This window comes from Bos mutus, chromosome 24 (assembly GCF_027580195.1).
Source record: "Bos mutus isolate GX-2022 chromosome 24, NWIPB_WYAK_1.1, whole genome shotgun sequence".
NCBI lineage: Eukaryota > Metazoa > Chordata > Mammalia > Artiodactyla > Bovidae > Bos > Bos mutus.
The window spans coordinates 39,040,572-39,059,781 of NC_091640.1; the positions used below are offsets into that span (position 1 = coordinate 39,040,572).

The 19,210-nt window shown below is 43.4% G+C and overlaps 1 protein-coding gene across 7 annotated transcripts in view; it reads right to left on the minus strand.

Moving 5' to 3' along the window:
- The window catches only part of EPB41L3 (erythrocyte membrane protein band 4.1 like 3), a 144,393-nt gene that overhangs the window by 33,859 nt on the left and 91,324 nt on the right, over positions 1–19,210 (minus strand). For all 7 annotated transcript variants that reach the window (XM_070361517.1, XM_070361514.1, XM_070361520.1 and 4 more), the window contains exons 6-11: positions 16,831–16,906; positions 14,477–14,695; positions 13,795–13,882; positions 7,340–7,492; positions 1,444–1,541; positions 274–449 (exon numbers count right to left, since the gene is read on the minus strand). In XM_070361517.1, the coding sequence (XP_070217618.1) occupies positions 274–449; positions 1,444–1,541; positions 7,340–7,492; positions 13,795–13,882; positions 14,477–14,695; positions 16,831–16,906 (810 nt within the window). The remainder of the gene's footprint in view (positions 1–273; positions 450–1,443; positions 1,542–7,339; positions 7,493–13,794; positions 13,883–14,476; positions 14,696–16,830; positions 16,907–19,210) is intronic.

A 19,210-nucleotide genomic window follows, 5' to 3' on the forward strand; every position in this document is an offset into this window, starting at 1 on the left:
CCCATGCCATGTGGCATGTGGGAACTTAGTTCCCTGATTAGGGATAGAATCCATGCCTGCTGTGTGGAAGCATGAAATCTTAACCACTGGATTGCCAGCGGAAGTCCCTAAAGATTTTTTTGAGGTTAGGGGTTAGTTAAAATTTTCCATTTGATCGAAGACCAACAAGTGCTTTTCATTCCATACTATCCCAGAGCAATGATATCCATCAAAGGCTCACGATGGTCTCACACTACTTGGTGGCCACCAGCAGTCCTTACGAGCGCCACCTACCTCCATCCAAGCTGCGGGACATGGTATAACGTTTGCTGGACGAGCGCTCGAAGTACGGGGCTGGACGGTCTATCAGCGCGCTGGCTCTTCTGGTCTGGGCCTGTGTCCTGCCACTGTACCGGAACTTGGAACCCAAGGTGAGGAACTTCTTTGGAGGCGCTTCTGGTAACAACAGTCTACAAAGATTAAAGGAAAAACATCAGAAAGACGATTAAGCTAAGTATTAGGAATGCTAACTTATTTTTATTTATTTTGGCTGTGCTGGGTTATCCTTGCTGTGTGGGCTCTTGTCTAGTTGCGGGGAGCGGGGGCTACTCTCTAGCTGCAGTGCATGGGCTTCTTGTGGTGGCTTCTCATAGGCTCTGGGGCCCCCGGGCTTCAGTAGTTGTGGTTACCAGCTTCTAGAGCACAGGTTCAATGGTTGTGCTGCATGGGCTCGGTGCATTTGCTCTGTGGTAAGCGGGGTCTTCCTGAACCAGGGATCGCAATTGTGTCTCCTGCATTGGCAGGAGGATTCTTTAACACTGAGCCACCAGGGAAGCCCCAAGAGTGCTTTCTTACTCTGTTCTGAAAGGTAAAAAGTGCTCTGTGCACCAGAGGTTTAATAGCCAACTTGCAATTCAATGAATCTGATTTTGTAAGAAAAAAAGTCAATTCACACAGTGTGTATCAACAAGGGATGCTGTAGACATGCTATGGGGGTAGAGTTGGGATTAGGTGAACTTGACCATCCCATGGAACTGGAGGGTCTGTGGTTCTACAAATCCAGTGAACAACTAAGTAGGTGGTATCAGTGAATGGTGATAATTTGTTATTTTGTAGACACAAATCTGACAACTTTACTGTGTGTCAACAGAGGAGTTGAGGGTATTAAAAAGTTATTTAAATAGCAAGGAATGGACTGGCCATCTGAAATAGACACCCTATAAAAATAGGGAAAGCCACTAAAGATAATAAAGGGACTGATAAGACAGGTAACTATAAGACAGTTGAAGGAAAACCCTTCAAATTTAGTCAGAAGATCTTTAGGATTTATCAAGGCATCTGACGGCAACAAACTTGAAGGATAGAAAGAATTTTGCTGCCATATTCTTTCTAACCACCTTTTTCAGTAAGGTGATTCCAATCACCCTACTTCCTTAGGACAAAACCAAAGTGATTTCCACCCACCTGAAAAATGTATGGTGTTCTACACATACTTTCCATAAACGCTTGGCGGCTCGATGGTTTGGCAGCTTAAACCCGATGGTGCTTTCAAATTGTTCAAACTAAATTAAAAAAAAATGTTGGAGAGCAGAGTGAAGTTTGGAGTCATAAATAACATGAAAGCAAATAACATACAAAATAAAAATACCACCCATAAATTTTTCTCTACTCCCTAAATCAATTGCTATATACCGATTTCATGCTACACACATTCATTCATTAAAAAAAAAACTTCTTATATCAATCTCAAAACACTGCAGGTACAGACAACCACATTACGCATGTAGTAAATGTTGCATGTACAAGGATTAATCTTATGAAAACTAAACACAGAAAAGGACAGAATCTGTATTCCTTCCAGAGACCAATTTGTCCTGATCTTTTAAACCTAATGTTCATGGTTTCTCTCTGACATCATGACATCAGCTGGAACACAGAAATGAATAAAACATTTAGAGTCTACAGCAGCCTCAGGATGACATTCTCTCCTTGTATCTGGTCTAGAAATATGCATATATTCTATGTATCCGATGACTTGGTATCAGATATTGCTGATTTTATTTGTTCATTGGAAGGACTGATGCTGAAGCTGAAGCTCCAATACTCTGGCTACCTGATGCGAGGAGATGACTCATTGGAAAGGATCCTGATGCTGGGAAAGATTGAGGGCAGGAGGAGCAGGGGGTGACAGAGGATGAGATGGTTGGATGGTATCACCGACTCAATGGACATGAGTTTGAGCAAGCTCTGGGAGACAGTGAAGGACAGGGAAGCCTAGTGTGCTGCAGTCCATGGGGTTTCAAAGAGACACAACTGAGTGACTGAACAACAACATGGATTACCATGTTAGATGCTAACATCTCTCATCACTATCTACATTTGTCCTTCAAGATCCAAGGGGATGAGTCCCAGGCCACCCTGGATAACAAAACCCATCGATGCTCAAATCTCTTACATAGATAGCCTAGTATATGCATATAACATACACAACCCTCCCACAGACTTTAAATCATCTCTAGATTACTTATAATGCCTAACATAATGTAAATGCTAGGGGAAGAATTTAAGTACAATGTAAAATGCTATGGAAATAGTTGCAACAAATTCAAATTTTTAGCTTTTCAGAATTTTCTGGAATTTTTTTCCCTGAATATTTCTGATCCATGATTGGTTGCATCCACAGATGCAGAACCTTGGGATGAGAAGACCCGACTGCATAAGATCAAGGATTGGGAGAACGTATTTTCATATTTTTCAGTATGTAGACTTGAGATGACACTCACTCCAAAGTGAAATAGCTAATTTCCTGAGTAACAGATTTTCATATCATTATGGCAGATACTCAGTAATTTTTTAAAAATTTTCTGAAGACAGGATCCATCAGGCCACCAGAGGGCAATCATCTTAAACAGTAAAGCCTTTCCCAAAGAGCTCAAACCCACCAGACTACCGGTATAATCAGCAGCAAAAGGAAATTACGTGGCAAAGAACCAAGGGAGGGGTCCTGTGCAAGGCATGTGAGCTTTCATATGCTGGACCTCTCTTCCTTGTTCATTGAGAGGGACTGGGCAGGGGAGATGGGGGGAACATCATGGGTGACTGTAAATGCAGTTGCTTTCCCCAAATTCTCCCTCCCTCTGATGGTCATGCGGCAGTCATGGGAACTCACCCCACCTAGTGCACCCAGTCAACCGACAGACCAGAGGACCAGGGACCCCGACTAAACCATCTTCCACGTGTTCATCCTGCATCTCATACGGACCACACGCTCTGCTGAAGGACCACACACTGTGATGCTGAGGGCAGGGATTTTACAGGAAGAGTCTCCTCAGCACAAGGATGAGAGAGGGCCGGCACTTTCTGAATGCTTATCTTTCTCTGGGCTTTGGATTCATTTCTTTCAACTTCTTTGGAGCCTTTGTGTCACCAGTAATTCCTTCTCACCCTTTCTGCTCAGCCTATAAACATGGTTGTAAAAAGTGAGGGCAGGGAGGACGTTCTCTGAGCTTGTTTCTGCAGAGCCGGGGTCAGGGCTGAGGGGCAGGAGGAGAAGCCTCTGTAGCCCACTTCTCACCTGGCTGCCACCTGCCCGGTCTTCACTCCTTTCTGAGCTCCTACTGTCACGACAGGACCTGCCTGCGAAGTTCAACCCACTCTTCTCTGTTCCCATCTGAGAGGCTCCTCTGCCCCATTTGGTACTGCTGGTGAACCAGAGTCACTGCATCTCATCATCATTATATATCAGCCATGACTGTTTCTGGCTAGTCTTTTCTTCTCTGGATGCTTTTCTTCATTGGCCTCTGGTCCTCTTCTGCCAACCCCTCCCTTAAAAAGTGGTGTGTGTGTGTGTGTGTGCGTGCATGCGCACACGTGTGCGCACACTCTGTGGTTCAGTCGTGTCTGATTCTTTGCAACCCCATGGACTGTAGCCCACCAGGCTCCTCTGCCCATTGGATTCTCCAGGCAAGAATACTGGAGTGGGTTGCCATGCCCTTCTCCAGGGGATCTTCCTCACCCAGGGATTGAACCTGTGTCTCTCGTATCTCCTGCATTAGCAGGCAGATTCTTTACCACTGAGCCTCCAGGGAAGCCCCTGTACTACACTTCATCTTAGCCAAGAAGGCCAAGAAAAAGTGGCACTACCCATAATTTTTGTTTTAGGGTCTTTCCCCCGCTTGTCCTCATTGAACAAGAATTACTTGTTCTTTGGTAATTTCTTCCAGGCCTAAGGCCTTGAATAAAATGTATTATACAGTTGACGACACTCTTCAAATCTTTTATTTCTTACTACGCAAGGATCACCATCACCCAAAACTCTGTTGCAAAGAAATGTCAATCTTTTTTTTTCTGAAATTCTCCCCCCTTTTCTTTCTTATCTAATAATATCATCGCCATCAACCTCTCATGCAAACCCAAAGCCCTCTGATTTTCCTGGACTCTCTTCTTCTTCCTTCGATCCTTCCTGCATCCTGTCTGCAGGATCATGGCCTCTGCCTCTGAAACCTCTCTCAGATGTGCTCTTTCCAGTCTATTCCCACAGCCTCTGCCCTAGTTTAGGTCCCATCACATCACATTACTAAGTTGCTGAATCTCATCCCAAAATATCCACCGAGTATGTCACATCCCAGTTTAAAGCTCCCACGGCTCATGGTGGTCTCCAGATGCACTGCTCCGACTTCCCCTTCTGGCCCCTCACTACACTCACTCCTCGTCTATGGAATATTATCACACTTGGATCATGACTCTGTGATTCCAACTGTCTCAGTCTGTTTCTCTGCGAAACAGAAACTCCCTACAGGACAGGAACAAGGTCACATTTATCTTTCTATTCTCAATGCCCAACACAGTTATTGTTCAGTCACTCAGTTGTGTCCCACTCTTTGCGACCCCGTGGACTGCAGCACACCAGGTTTCCCTGTCCTCCACCATCTCCCAGAGTTTGCTCAATCTCGAGTCCATTGAGTCGGTGATGCCATACAATCATCTCTGTCATCCCCTTCTTCTCCTGCCCTCAATCTTTCCCAGCATCAGGGTCTTTTCCCACGAGTCGGCTCTTCACATCAGGTGGCCAAAGTATTGGAGCTTCAGCTTCAGCATCAGTCCTTCCAATGAATATTCAGGGTTGTGAATATTCACACTTCAGTAGTGTCTGACTCTTTGCAACCCTTTGGAATGTAGCCCACCAGGCTCCTCTGTCCGAGGGATGCTCCAGGCAAGAATACTGGAGTGGGTTGCCATGCTCTCTTCCAGGGGATCTTCGTGACCCAGGGATCAAACCAGAGTCTCTTATGTCTCCTGCATTGGCAGGCGTGTTCTTTGCCACTAGCACCACCTGGGAAGCTGGCCCAACACAGTTCTTGGCAATAAACAGATGCTCACTTAATAAATGCTCCATAAATCAAATATATCTTGGTCATAACATGCAGTCTTAAGGAAATATAAAAAATTACTTTAATTTCATGTATTTGTATGAAAAGCTTGTAGATTATTTCAGTCTTCAAATACAAGTTTGACTCTATATTTACATTAAACACAATTGCCTGCTTTATAGTCTGATTCTTTAAACTTTTGAGAACAAAACTGATACATAACATTATATTAGCTTCAGATGTACAACATAATGTTTTGATATTTGGACATTTTGTGAAATGACTACCATATAAGGCAAATTAATTATCCATCACTGCAGAGTTACAATCTTGTTTTCTTATGATAAGAACTTCTAAGATCTATTCTACCAGCAATTTCAAATATACAATATAGCATTATGAACTACTGTAACCATTATACTCCATATAGTGATGCTTGAAATTGCATTTTCCACCCGTGGAGAAGTTGATTTCGAAGACAGGAGGTAATTCTATACTCTACCAGAAAATGTAGAGGCTAGATGAGCTGAAATCAGGGCTTGGACTACTTCCATTATATTAACTACTTTAATTAGAAATTGGACATATATATTATCTGTTATGAGATAATAGCAGATATTTACTATGTATTATGTGGAAAAGACCCTGATGCTGGAAAGACTGAAGGCAAAAGGGTGTGGCAGAGGGTAAGACTATTAGATGGCATCACCAACATGATGGCATCAAAGGACACGAATGTGAGCAAACTTCAAGAGACAGTGGAGGACAGAGGAGCCTGCAGTCCATGGGATCACAAAGAGTCAGACATGACTTAGTGACCGAACAAGTACAATGTTGGCAAGAAATAGATACGGAACCACTAAGGAGGCTGTAAGGTAATCGTGGATATTTCTGCCTAAGGAGCAAAGATTAGTTAACAATTCTGATTCTTTCATTAGTCTCTCTGATTGAAAAACAAAAGAGGAGAAATGTATCAGGCTACTGAACTTGCACAATTTACACCCAGTTTTGCTTGCTCTAATCTTTCTTATACTTTGAAGCACACTACCTCTATGTTATTCCCTTTAGGATGCTATCAGATTTGGAGGACAAAGAGGATGCAGAGACAGCACAACGGGACAGATGGGGAAGAAATCTATTCTTTATTCACAAAGAGGTTTAGCAACTAAGTTTCTTTTCTACCACAGCACAAAAAAACACAAAACATTATTCATGAATCCTGCTTTTACATTAAAATATGCAAAAGGAAAAAATCATTCAATTAATGTATGCAGTGGGGAAAAATTAGGACAAAACAATAAAAAGGGAAGATAAGATTGTATGCACTACTGTTTTTTGGACAAACCTACAATAAATTCTCTTAGGCAGTTAGCTATAACTCACTATGTCCTGCCAAGTTCCAAACATGTGAGCAGGGGATTTAAACTTCTGTTTGATCATTTTTTTGTCTTTCACATTCATTAATCTTATCAGAAAAGTCTTAAAACCTCTTGGTTTAGGGTTAAATAGACAAACTTTTATTTTTTATTTTATTATTAAATATTTTACAAATAGAGTTGCTGTTGTTTAGTCGTTAAGTCACGTCTGACTCTTTGAGACCCCATGGACTGTAGCCCGCCAGGCTCCTCTGTACATGGGGTTTCCTAGGTAAGAATACTGGAGTAGATTGCCATTTCCTTCTCCAGGGGAGCTTCCTGACCCAGGATAGAACCCACTTCTGCATTGACAGGCGGCTTCTTTACCACTGAGCCACTACGGTAACACACAAATAGAGTCCATGGGTGCAAATAACCATGTAATTATGAATTTTCATTTTTGAACTCTTCTTAAAGATTTATATCAAATACTTTTATTGACTATCTACTGTCACAAAGTTATCCTAATAAAGCTGCTGACCAGGTAAATTTCTACTAAAAAAAATTTAGAAAAATGTTCTGTTGGTTCTTTGGTAACTTTCTTCCCAACGTACATGCAAATTGGGGTCTACTTACCTCTCCTGGCCGGATCTTAATGTAAAAGTTGTTCCGTTTGTATGAAATTTTTAGAACCTTTGGCCAAGCAAATCTGTTGATGCGAAGTCGGTCACGATATATCAACAAACCACTTGCACACACTCCTAACATGATGTCGACTCCTTCAGAATCCTGAAAAACAGCAGCGAGAAACAAGGAATGGTAACGAAGGAGTCCTAGGCTTATCAGGTATCAAAGTATATTTTAAATTAAATGCAATTGCATCATGTGATACATGGCACAAGAATAAAGAGATCAGTGAATGATAACAGAGGCCTAAATTGGATTAAAAAACATGCTACCTTTTAGAATACAAAGTTAGAATATCAAAGCCATAGAGAAAAATAATAATGCATCTACAAAAAATGGTCATCTAGAAAAACAGTTAAAATGTAATATGTGTCTATGTATTGCTGAATCCCTTGGCTGTTTGGGCTTCCCTGGTGGCTCAGCTGGTAAAGAATCCACCTGCAATGCAGGAGACCTGGATTCGATCCCTGGATTGGGAAGATCCCCTGGAAAATGGTAAGGCTACTCACTCCAGTATTCTGGCCTGGAGAATTCCACAGACTGCATAGTTCATGGGGTCACAAAGAGTCGGACATGACTGAGCAACTTTTGCTTTAAATTTGGCTGTTCAGCTGAAACTATCAACATTGTTAATCGGCTGTATTCCAATACAAAAGAGAAGATTAAAAAAAAAAAAATGAAGCAATCCCACTGCTGGGCATACACACTGAGGAAACCAGAAGGGAAAGAGACACGTGTACCCCAATGTTCATCGCAGCACTGTTTATAATAGCCAGGACATGGAAGCAACCTAGATGTCCATCAGCAGATGAATGGATAAGAAAGCTGTGGTACATATACACAATGGAGTATTACTCAGCCATTAAAAAGAATACATTTGAATCAGTTCTAATGAGGTGGATGAAACTGGAGCCTATTATACAGAGTGAAGTAAGCCAGAAAGAAAAACACCAATACAGTATACTAACGCATATATATGGAATTTAGAAAGATGGTAACAATAACCCTGTGTACGAGACAGCAAAAGAGACACTGATGTATAGAACAGTCTTTTGGACTCTGTGGGAGAGGGAGAGAGTGGGATGATTTGGGAGAATGGCATTGAAACATGTATAATATCATGTATGAAACGAGTCGCCAGTCCAGGTTCGATGCATGATACTGGATGCTTGGAGCTGGTGCAATGGGACGACCCAGAGGGAGGGTATGGGGAGGGAGGAGGGAGGAGGGTTCAGGATGGGGAACACATGTATACCTGTGGCGGATTCATTTCGATATTTGGCAAAACCAATACAATATTATAAAGTTTAAAAATAAAATAAAATTAAAATTGCAAAAAAAAAAAAAAAGAAGGATGAGCAACTCATCTATTTCCATTTATGGCTGGGTACACTATTTAAGCCTCCAGGTTGGAACCTATAAAAGGCTTGTCTGTAGCTCTGATTTAAGTATGAAAAATACTTTAGCCATTTAAAACACATTACCACTAAATAATAGCCTTGTGATGAAGATACTCATTGCTATGGAGATCTGTTAGTGGAGACTCTATTCACCCAGGTATCCTGGACTTATGATGTCCATACTGCACATAGAGGAGGTCATCCAGGTGAAGGTGTGTTAATTGCAGTGGTGTTCAGAGCCTGGGTTCTCATCACTGGGTGCCAGGTCTGGCCGGACCACTTTACATACATTACTAATCTTCACTAGCATTTTTCTGAGCTAGTTGCTCTTATTATTCCCACTTTACAGGCAAGAAGACCAAGGCACAGATAGGTTAGCTATCCATCCCAGCTGAACATGGGCAGCCTGTTTCCAGGGGCAGGACTTAACTAATATGGAGACTAGCAGACAGGCCCCATCCTTTCCTTTGAGTGTTTTGGGGTTTGTTGCTTTAAAAAGAGCCTTGATTTTTTAATATATCATTATAAAATTTGAGTATAAAATAATTTTTTAAAGTGTGCACCTCCTCCCCAACAGGCCCCCAACACACACTCACCGCCCAGTCGTACTCTTAATCACTTGGTTTCCAGACAAAAAATATAGATGAACTTAATATATATGTATAGGTTTGTTCTTAAGAGATTTTTTTGATACGGATTGTTTTTAAAGTATTTTATTGAATTTGTTACATTATTGCTTTTCTCTGCAAGGTATGTGGGGATCTTAGCTCCCTGAGCAGGAATTGAACCTACATTCCCTGCATTGGAAGGTGAAATCTTAACCACTGGGCCACCAGGGAAGTCCTAGGCCTCTTTTTTTTTTTTTTAAACACAAGGGGGATCGTGCTGTATTTGCAACTTGCTTTAGCTACCTGCATCCTACATCTTTAGGTCACTTCCTAGGGAGGTGTGATGAGGGGTCCCGGGGGTCATCAGAGATGTTATGTGAAGCTCAGGAGACGCCCCATGACCCGTTTGTGTCCCTTCAACGTTGTGTTCAGGTGAGATCAGGGTAAAGTGAGTATCAGCGGTGTCCTACGTGGGCTAAGGACAAAGTTCAGAAGGCAGGGCTGTGTGTGAGGCGGAGCCCCCCACCCGTTTCTCACTGGTTGTTGTAAAAAGGGTCACGGAGAGGCAAAGCTGAGGTCTGGGGACATGTCATTGTCAGGGCTGTCTCACTTTGAGTCACTGCAGCCCCAGCAAAGTGGGGAGAGAGACACAAAAGAACCCAAACAGGGGCTTCTGACTCATCCGTATGGGGGTGGGTGGACTGACGTCCTAAATCTCGCCAGTACAAAGCACAGGAGGAACATTTCCAGAGTCAAAAATAAGTATTCTGGTCCCTCTCTGGGCATGGTGAGGTTACACATACAATCTAATTGACTTAAAATGAAACATTTCTCCTTGGAAACGTATTGCTCCATTAGACACGACCTCACTCTAGAGAGATGGAAGGAACTGACGGCAGGATATGATGACGTAATCAGATTTCAGGGGAATTCAGAGACCAGAGACCACCCACCATTTATCAAGGGCTGTAACTGTAAGAGCAATTTACAGAGCTGTCACCTGACACTGGATGTAGCGGCACAGTGGATGCTTAGATCCAGATGATCTGCTCTCGGGACCACCCAGGTGACCCCTCAGGCCTCAAGCAGATGTGTGTACGTGAGCAGGGCTGCTGGAATAAGGTCTCCTGAGTCACGGTCTTTGTGATGAAGAACTAGTAGGAAACACGCCTTTGGACGTTTACAACCTCTTCTATTATTATGTTTCATATCACTCATGAGTGTCCTTGAACCCTGAGAAGGTGGGAAACTATTTGTGGGGCCTTCAACACACTCACTTCTCCTGTGGCCCCCTATCATTACTGCGGCCAGCACACCCCAGGCAAATGTGCTGCCCCAAACTCCCCTTCCTCCTCCTCCTCCTTCCCCTGACCCAGGCTGGGGAAGAACCTGCTCTGTTTATCTCAGTGACCTACATGCTCAGCACGGCACCTGCCTAGCACATGTTAAGCTACTACGGATGGGTTGGAAGAAAAAGCAAATGAAGAAAGAAAATGTCAGGAATAAGCAGGGCTTAAAACTGGATGAATGTTTCCATTTCATTAAAGACACAGCAACCAAAAAATGGATTATTATTTTTTCTTTTGAACTTTTTGTTTTGGGGTAAAGCCAATTAATAATGCTGTGATAGTTTCAGGTGAAGTGGGAAGAGACTCAGCCATACATATACATGTATCTATTCTCCCCCAAACCCCACCCCTCATCCAGGCTGCCACATAAGGAACAGAGTTCCATGTGCTATATAATAGGTTCTTGTTGGTTAAAAAAAGGATACTTTTGATATCTATCTAGGGGCTTCCCTTGTGGCTCAGCTGGTTTAGAATCTGCCTGCAATGTGGGAGACCTGGGTTCGATCCCTGGGTTGGGAAGATCCCCTGGAGAAGGGAAAGGCTACCCACTCCAGTATTCTGGCCTGGAGAATTCCGTGGACTGTATAGTCCATGGGGTTGCAAAGAGTCAGACACGACTGAGCGACTTTCACTTTCACTTTGATATCTAGGTTTCTGCTGCAGCCCATAGCATCTAGCAGTAACTTGACAAACTGTATTGAAAGCTATAACCATGTGTTTGGGGACATGTGTTTAGCAGGGAGCATTGACGGAAGACCTGGACAGTCTCAGCCTGTCCCAGTTAAAATAAATAAACCTACTATCCCTCAATCTAAAAGCACTGTTCCAACTTCCCCATCCTTTATTATCTCCTGGTCCACAGGATATCCAATATGGATTTATATCTACATTTCCGAATCTTATATGAAATAAACGCCTCTGACAGAGCCTTTAGAGTGATACTAAACGACCAACAAGCAGAGACAGTCTTCTTCAGGAGAAAAACAAAGTATTAAGAACAGGTTTTTCCAAAACAAGGGACCTTCACCTAATGTAGGTTATTTATTCTTCATGGAGAGCTGTTGAGTCCAAGATCACAGTTCAGAATTTCTAACTAGGTGTTAAAACTCAGGGCCTTTCGATACTATCCACAGCAGAGAAGCATCTCACTTATAACCGGAAATTAGCTTTAATGTAATTCAGTAAATTTCCTCCTTGAAATGATGGAAGGCAGTTGCAGCAGAAAATGAAGCCCATAACCAAATCATTTGTTATACTTAGCATTCAGATGAAATCCTATCACAGGCGGCACTGCCACTTCCTTAATTCTTTCTTTTTTAATTGGCCTAATTTCAAATCACATTATCGAATGAAAAACCAGCTATCTATTTTAATTTAGTCGTTAAAGCCATGTTAAGTGGCTTCGTTTTTCCCGATAGGAACAGTGACACATCCTGAGCTGCCCTTCTCCTAAACAGAGGCCCATATCTTTCATTTATTTATTCTCCCTGGGTAGTGAGTGAGTCATCGTATGTATCAAAAATAGCTTTTGATTCACTCCAATTTCCAAGCTACCTTCATTTTTGTCTTATTTCTTTATCTTTTGGCCATGCAGGGGAAAACTCTGAGAAAAACAATCTAAGTGTGTGTCCTTATTTTCTTTTTCAATTCCTCATTCTACCTTATAGCTGACATAAAACTATAAAACGCTATGTGATCTGAGTGCCAACTAAGTGAAAACCTGTAATAATTAACTGGCAAGTAAACAGAGCTACACCTGCTGTTGTAATTACACACAAATGTCAGCGCTCTTGGCTCTGCTGTACCAGCATTCCCCGGTGAAGCCCCAGCCAAGTCTCAGAGATCCTGCTCGTACTGGAGCTTTTGGGCCTCAGAAGTTGCTCATCCTGAGTGATGTACAAATGATGCACAGACAAACCCAGTCAGAACGGCACTCATTTGCTCACTATTATCTTGTCCAAACTCATTCTAAACCCATCAGCTTTCCAAATGCAGCATCAACAGAAAGTACAGATCATGTATTTCCCCTCCCAGGGGTCCCCAGCGTTGTTGAGATGTTTGCCTGAACAGAGCCTGCCAAAACCCTCTTCACTTACTGGCCCCAAACTTGACTGTATAAGACGCTCGCTTGCCTGGCAGCCTGTTGCGTGCACGTTCTTGTGAGGTCTGGACCGTGAGACCATACCACTCCGTGCACCGGAAGTCAAGGCATGTCCCCACCCAGGAGGACGTCACTGTATCAGTCCAAGTCAGAAGCAGCTGCCCCTCAATTTCAAGCATGGATCTCTTCAACACTGCTGAAGGACCAGAATCTATCTCTAAGAGCCTAACACATCTTCTATGCTTTGATGATACAAGATTTCAGGAAAGCCTCTGCTTCCACGGCACTTCTATTCATAGCTGTCAGATAACAGACTAACATTCCAATGCTCACTCTCTCACTGTTGAAAAATACAAAGATTCCAGAAGTGTGACAGGGAGTAAAAGCAGCTAGTACTTTCTCCGCAATCTTAACCTGCCTACCTTTCAACCCCAACTTCTCTCTTCCCGAGATCCTGGAATCAAGATAGAGCCTCAACAACTCACCCAGTGACTTAGCCTGGCTGGCTAGCTTTACTTGAACTCCAAAATAATCCTCTTATTTCAAAGCACTGATTCTTTGTCACAGCATCTAAACCTTATGAAAGTAAAAGCGTTAGCAGCTCAGTCGTGTCCGACTCTGTGATTCCACAGACTGTAGCCTCTGTCCATGGAATTCTCCAGGCAAGAATACTTGAATGGGTTGCCATTCCCTTCTCCAGGGGATCTTCCCAACCCAGGGATCGAACCCAGGTCTCCTGCATTGCAGGAAGATTCTTTACCATTTGAGCCACCAGGGAAGCCTAAACTTTACAGACAGTTTTAAAAATTTAACAAGAATTTACTGACTGCCTGGTGGATGTCCAGAACAAGGGTATACATAGCAATTTAGCACACAATATTTGTGACAACCGGGCCTTGTACACACTTCCATGAAATCAGAAAGTCTGGAGTGTTAAAGTGTATACCTTGGCATGGTGTAAATCGACCCCATACATGGAGAGTTTTTTGGCGTTTTCCAAAAAATGCATCTCTGCTTCTGCTGGCGTCATTCCTCTGATAAGAAATGAAAAGTATTAATTACAATACTGTTTCTTTTTTTTTTTTAACAAACCTGGTGAAAGATAGTGTTAGTTGCTCAGTCGTGTCCAACTCTTTGTGATCCCATGGACTGCAGCCCACCAGGCTCCTCCGTTCATGGAATTCTCTAGGCAAGAATACCACAGTGGGTTGCCATTTCCTTCTCCAGGGGATCTTTCTGACCCAGGGATGGAACCTGGGTCTTCCTCATTGCAGACGGATTCTTTACTGTCTGAGCCACCAGGGAAGCCTTTGAACCTGGTGGGGCTGTAATATTTCCCACTTAGCTCACATGCAAGTTCCCACAGAGACACTGATTTGTGCTCTAAGGGAGGTAGGGTGCGGGGGAGAGTATCAGAAAAATGACTTTTAGCTGAAACAGCACAAGGACATCCCAAGTGGGAGTGGAACCACCAACCACCCAGAATGTATCAGACCCAGAACCTCACTCCACTGTGTACCATCCTCAAGCCATTAACCTGGAGGTCCCAGGAGAAGCAGGCAGTGCAGGGGACGCCCACCCACCGAGCACAGCTCAGACAAGATGCTCTCCGGGCCCCTGCCGCTCACCTGTGGCTCTTGTGCAGCTCGATGACCTTGTCTTCCAGTTCTTTCGTGTGGTTTGGGGCGAAGCGGAACTCGCTGATATAGTCGCTGCCACACTCGTCCGGGTCGTAGTCACCCAGTTCCGACTGCACGGTGTAGGAGCCCAGCAGGGCCAGCGTGACAAAGGAGCAGGGCAGCCTGCCGGACACGATGTCGTCACGCAGCTGCAAGCAGAGGTAGTACCTTCCGGGGGCCAGAGGGCGGGTGGAAAGCCAGAGTTAGGAGACCGGAAAGGAGCCCGCACAGTCCCAGGCGGGCAGCAGGCAACTTCTCCCCGCGCAACGACCCGCTGGGACACTCTGTCCAGCATCTCTATTTGGATCTGCACACCAAGGGAAGACATACTTGGCCACAAAATGTAATATTTAAGGGCATCTAGTGGCAACTCCACGTTTGTCATCAAACATAGATGCGTTCATGATGCACAGGGTAAAGGAAACCTACAGACTGTCCCTCTAACATTAAGGTAATGCTGAAGGTCAAACTCTCTGGGTAGGGGGAAGGCAATTCTAATATTAAAACAGTGCTCTTAAATATAATGATGAGACCCCAAAGCCTAAAGGAAGACTCATTTTGCTATCTAGATGAAAGGTCCTGCCATGGGACCAAGATAAACTGTGGCTGTGCCATCACAAACATGGCTTGCCACCTCCTGCATCCTGAAATGAGGGTCTCTTTAGAGTGGATGCCTTCTCCTGTGTTAAAGTCTCATTTTTTAAAATGAAGATAACTTAAACTGTTATGAAGACTTTGAAGAATTTGTACTTAAAATCTCTTCACTAAAAGTAAACAATTTTAAATTGGGGGAATCCAGAACACCTTCTGTATAATTTTGCCAATATTAAATATCTCCATTAATAGTTGACTTTTATCTTCTGTTATTTTGCTTCTAAGAGTTATGGATATAATACTAATTGGAGAAGACTCCACAGTAAATGGAAACATTGATGAATTTTAATGATACTCTTCACGGCCCAGAATATGAGTATAAATGATAAAATATACCTTGCACTTTTCACATAAAAAACAAACTGCTGAAGCTGAGGGCTATGATTAAGTCTTAAGGTCCCCTCGCAATATGGCTTTTAAAGGTGATGATATAAATGCTGTGTAATCTAGATACAAAGATTTCTACAAATTTCACAGGTTCTAGTCAGTTAGACAGCATCACCGACTCAATGGACATGAATTTAAGCAAACTCCAGGAGAGAGTAGAGGACACAGGAGCCTGGCGTGCTGCCATCCGTGGGGTCACAAAGAGTTGAACAGGACTTAGCGACTGAACAACAACAAACATGACATAAATAGAAAGGAATCATGTACTAGATTTCATATCCAAGTATATACAGGCTGTCTAACCACAAATTAGCCACAAATTAGCTGTATAGCCACAACATTACTAGAAAGTATATATAAATAAGAAATTATAAATTGTTCTTTGATTTAATGTACATATAAAAGAAATCTTCTGGAACTAGTTTTTCCTCTTCTCTGACATGTCTACTGGAATTATTTTTCATCATAGCAAGTGACTGAAACTTTTGAGTAATTTCTCTTTCCTGAAAAGCTTGCCAAGAAGGATGTACAGCTACACTGTACAGTATCACTCTGACTGCTTATAAATTTACTACAAAACACAGTAGAAGACCTGGGATTCCAAAGCAGAAAGCACTTGAAGAGGCCTAAAAAGACATGCAGCAAACCCAGGATCACTTCATAAAGAGATTCTTCCTTACACTCAAAGCTCAGCCACCGGGCCAGACCGATATTCCTTTCTTAACGTTCTTTCCCCAAAACAAATGAATCATTTTCCTCGTATATAGAAGGCATGGAAGGTAAACTCTTAAATGTGCATGTGTTTATGTATATTTGTGTGTGTGTGCATGCCTGTGTGTACACATACACAAATACACAAAACAGCCACCAACGTATCAGACTGGTTATATACAAAGGCATACGCATCTGAAGACACATTTCCAAGTTTTAAAGCAGGAGCACCAGGAGTTGCCATATTATTTCAGGCTGAATCCCATCCAATTTGACTGCAGTGGGAGGATGACAGCATCTCAATTCCGTGTTTTCCCACCGGGGTCAGGCAGTAGGAAGTATCAGCTTAACACCAAAGATTCAACTGTGAACAGATACCATTCGGCAAATCTTCTTATCAGATGTTTGCTCCCATTCAGCTGTCTTCTGTTCGCCCTTTGGGTGCAGTCGACTAAGAAGCTCACCAGGTGTAAGCCTGCTCCCTTCCCCAGAATTTAAGAGAAGCACAGCCCCCAACATGACTGCCTTTTTCACAGCCAACTTTCAAATACCTGGTGATATCCTCAGAGAGCTGGGCAGGGTCTGGTGGGTAAAATTTCACATTAAACGAAAAGTGCCAAGCACCACCTATGGAGAGGAGAAAAAATTTATAACAAAATTGCAGACAATCCCTTTGTACTTATTATACTAACTGATAGCTAGAGCTGTCTTAACTCTAGGCACTAACTTGCTGACAACTCTGAATCATCCCTGGAAAATGGTGACTTTTCTGTTCAGTGAAATCCGCAGGTAACGCGGCAACTACACTCAATCTCTTATCTCCCCCATTAAATCCTTTACTGGAGCTTCTAACAAGCAAGGAAATTGACTAAATTTGCTCCCTTTCTCAGGGACGAAGGTAAGCTTTGGGAAGAGGGAAAATAGTAAACGGTATGGAAAGGCCTCAATTGGACAAGACTGGAGCTGGCCGGATCCATCCTCTGAAGTTCTGGGGAGCTCACATACCAACACTGCAGAGATAACCCCGTTTCCCTTGTCTTGTCTGTTTCGTTTCTACAGGTCAGATCCTCTAATAATACATGTCAAGGGACTATTCAAAATATTTTTATTTTACAGGAAAAGTCTGCTGTCATATTAAGGGATGATCTGCTCTATGGGTCATTCGGAAAGCTCTCTTCTCACTCGGGGAAATTTCTGATTAAAGAGACACTGCGGGTATTTTCTGTGCATCCCCAAACCCACCCCTCCTCATCATCCCCTGATCAGGATGGGTCCTCACTGCACGCTGCCATTCCTCTTCCTCTAGCATCTCTTCTGGCCTCTCCAGTGGGGAAGCAGGTCAACCAGACATCAGCTCACGGGTACCTGCTCTTGGGCCAGTCTACACACATATGTGAGACATCATGAGCTTCCCTGAGCTCTGCCTTTGATTCATGCTCTTTGGCTCAGAAGGTAAAGAATCCACCTGCAATGAGGGAGACCCAGGTTTGATCCCTGGGGCAGGAAGATCCCCTGGAGAAAGGCATGGCTGCCGACTCCAGGATTCTTGCCTGGAGAATTCCATGGACAGAGGAGCCTGGCGGGTCACAGTCCACGGGGTCTTAGAGAGTCGGACACAACTGGGCGACCTAACGCTTTCACACCTAACCAGGTTTATTACTTTAAATGTGGGAAAAAACACATTTTTTTCCCTACATTTACTCTCTCTGTGGTCACCCTGTCACATGTTTTCCTCTTGCTCTTTCCATTTGACCTTTTAGCGTGGCACATTACTGAGGCCTGGGTGCTCCTGGCTGGGAACTGTTCTCATTTGTTCTCTGCACCCAGTTAGCACAGTGCGAGGGCCTGCTGCTTCTTAACGGCTGCAGAGAAGAGCCTCTGGGTCTCCCAGCTCTGGTGCTGGAGGCCTTTCCTCTGAGCCACACTCTTCCTCTCGCTCTGTGATTCCTGTCCTTGCAGTTCCACCCTTATGCTTCAAACACTTTCCTAGGCTTTCTTTCTTTCTTTATGACTGCTCTGGGTCTTTGCTGCTGCACGTGGGCCTTCTCCAGTTGTGTCGAGCTGGAGCTACTCTCCAGTTGGGGTGCACCGGCTCAGCAGGGGTGGTGCAGGGGCTTAGTTGTTCCTCAGCACGTGGGATCTTCCCGGGCCAGGGATTGAAGGCATGACCCCTGCATTGGCAGGCAGATTCTTTACCACTGAGCCACCAGGGAAGCTCTTTCCTAGACTTCTAACACACCCCATCTCGCCTCCTCATTCCATGACTCCTGGAAGCTCCATTCTCTCCCAGAGTTCTTCCCAAATATTCACAAGAAAAGTGCCAGCATGATAAGTACACGCCAGCTCTAGCCTTTGCATTATTCTCTTGCTTGAGTAGCACATGCTCAGGCTGCATAGGTTACCTGTGTTTCTGTCATCAACGGCATGGTCCATTTATTAATTCTGGTTTGTTCTTGACATTATTACTCATATTACATTTAGGTTTCCACCTGGCAGGGATCCCTCTTAAGTTGACTTACAAAGGACTTAGCATGGGACCAGGTATTACTGGGTGTTTCATGTCATTTCTAAACCACCCAGAAAATATTCCCAAAACACCGGCTCTAAGAGTTACAAGTCATAACATATCTGTCAATCAAATATATTCTTAGTGATTATTCTTCCCCCTGTTCTTGAAAAAGTCCTCCTGTTATTCTAAAAATAATCTGGTTTGATTTTACTCTCCTATTGATCCCTGTTCACTTCCTGCTAAAACAGAACACTTGCCAACAGTGAAGTTTACAATGGGAGCTGGCTCACCCCCAAGCAACTGGAATGAAAGCTAATGGATTAGTTATGGGAAATGGATTTATTGCTCTTTTATAATTTTCATCCACTTTAAAGTGAATCCAATGAATTGTTTAGCAATGTAATTAAATAAACTCATAATAA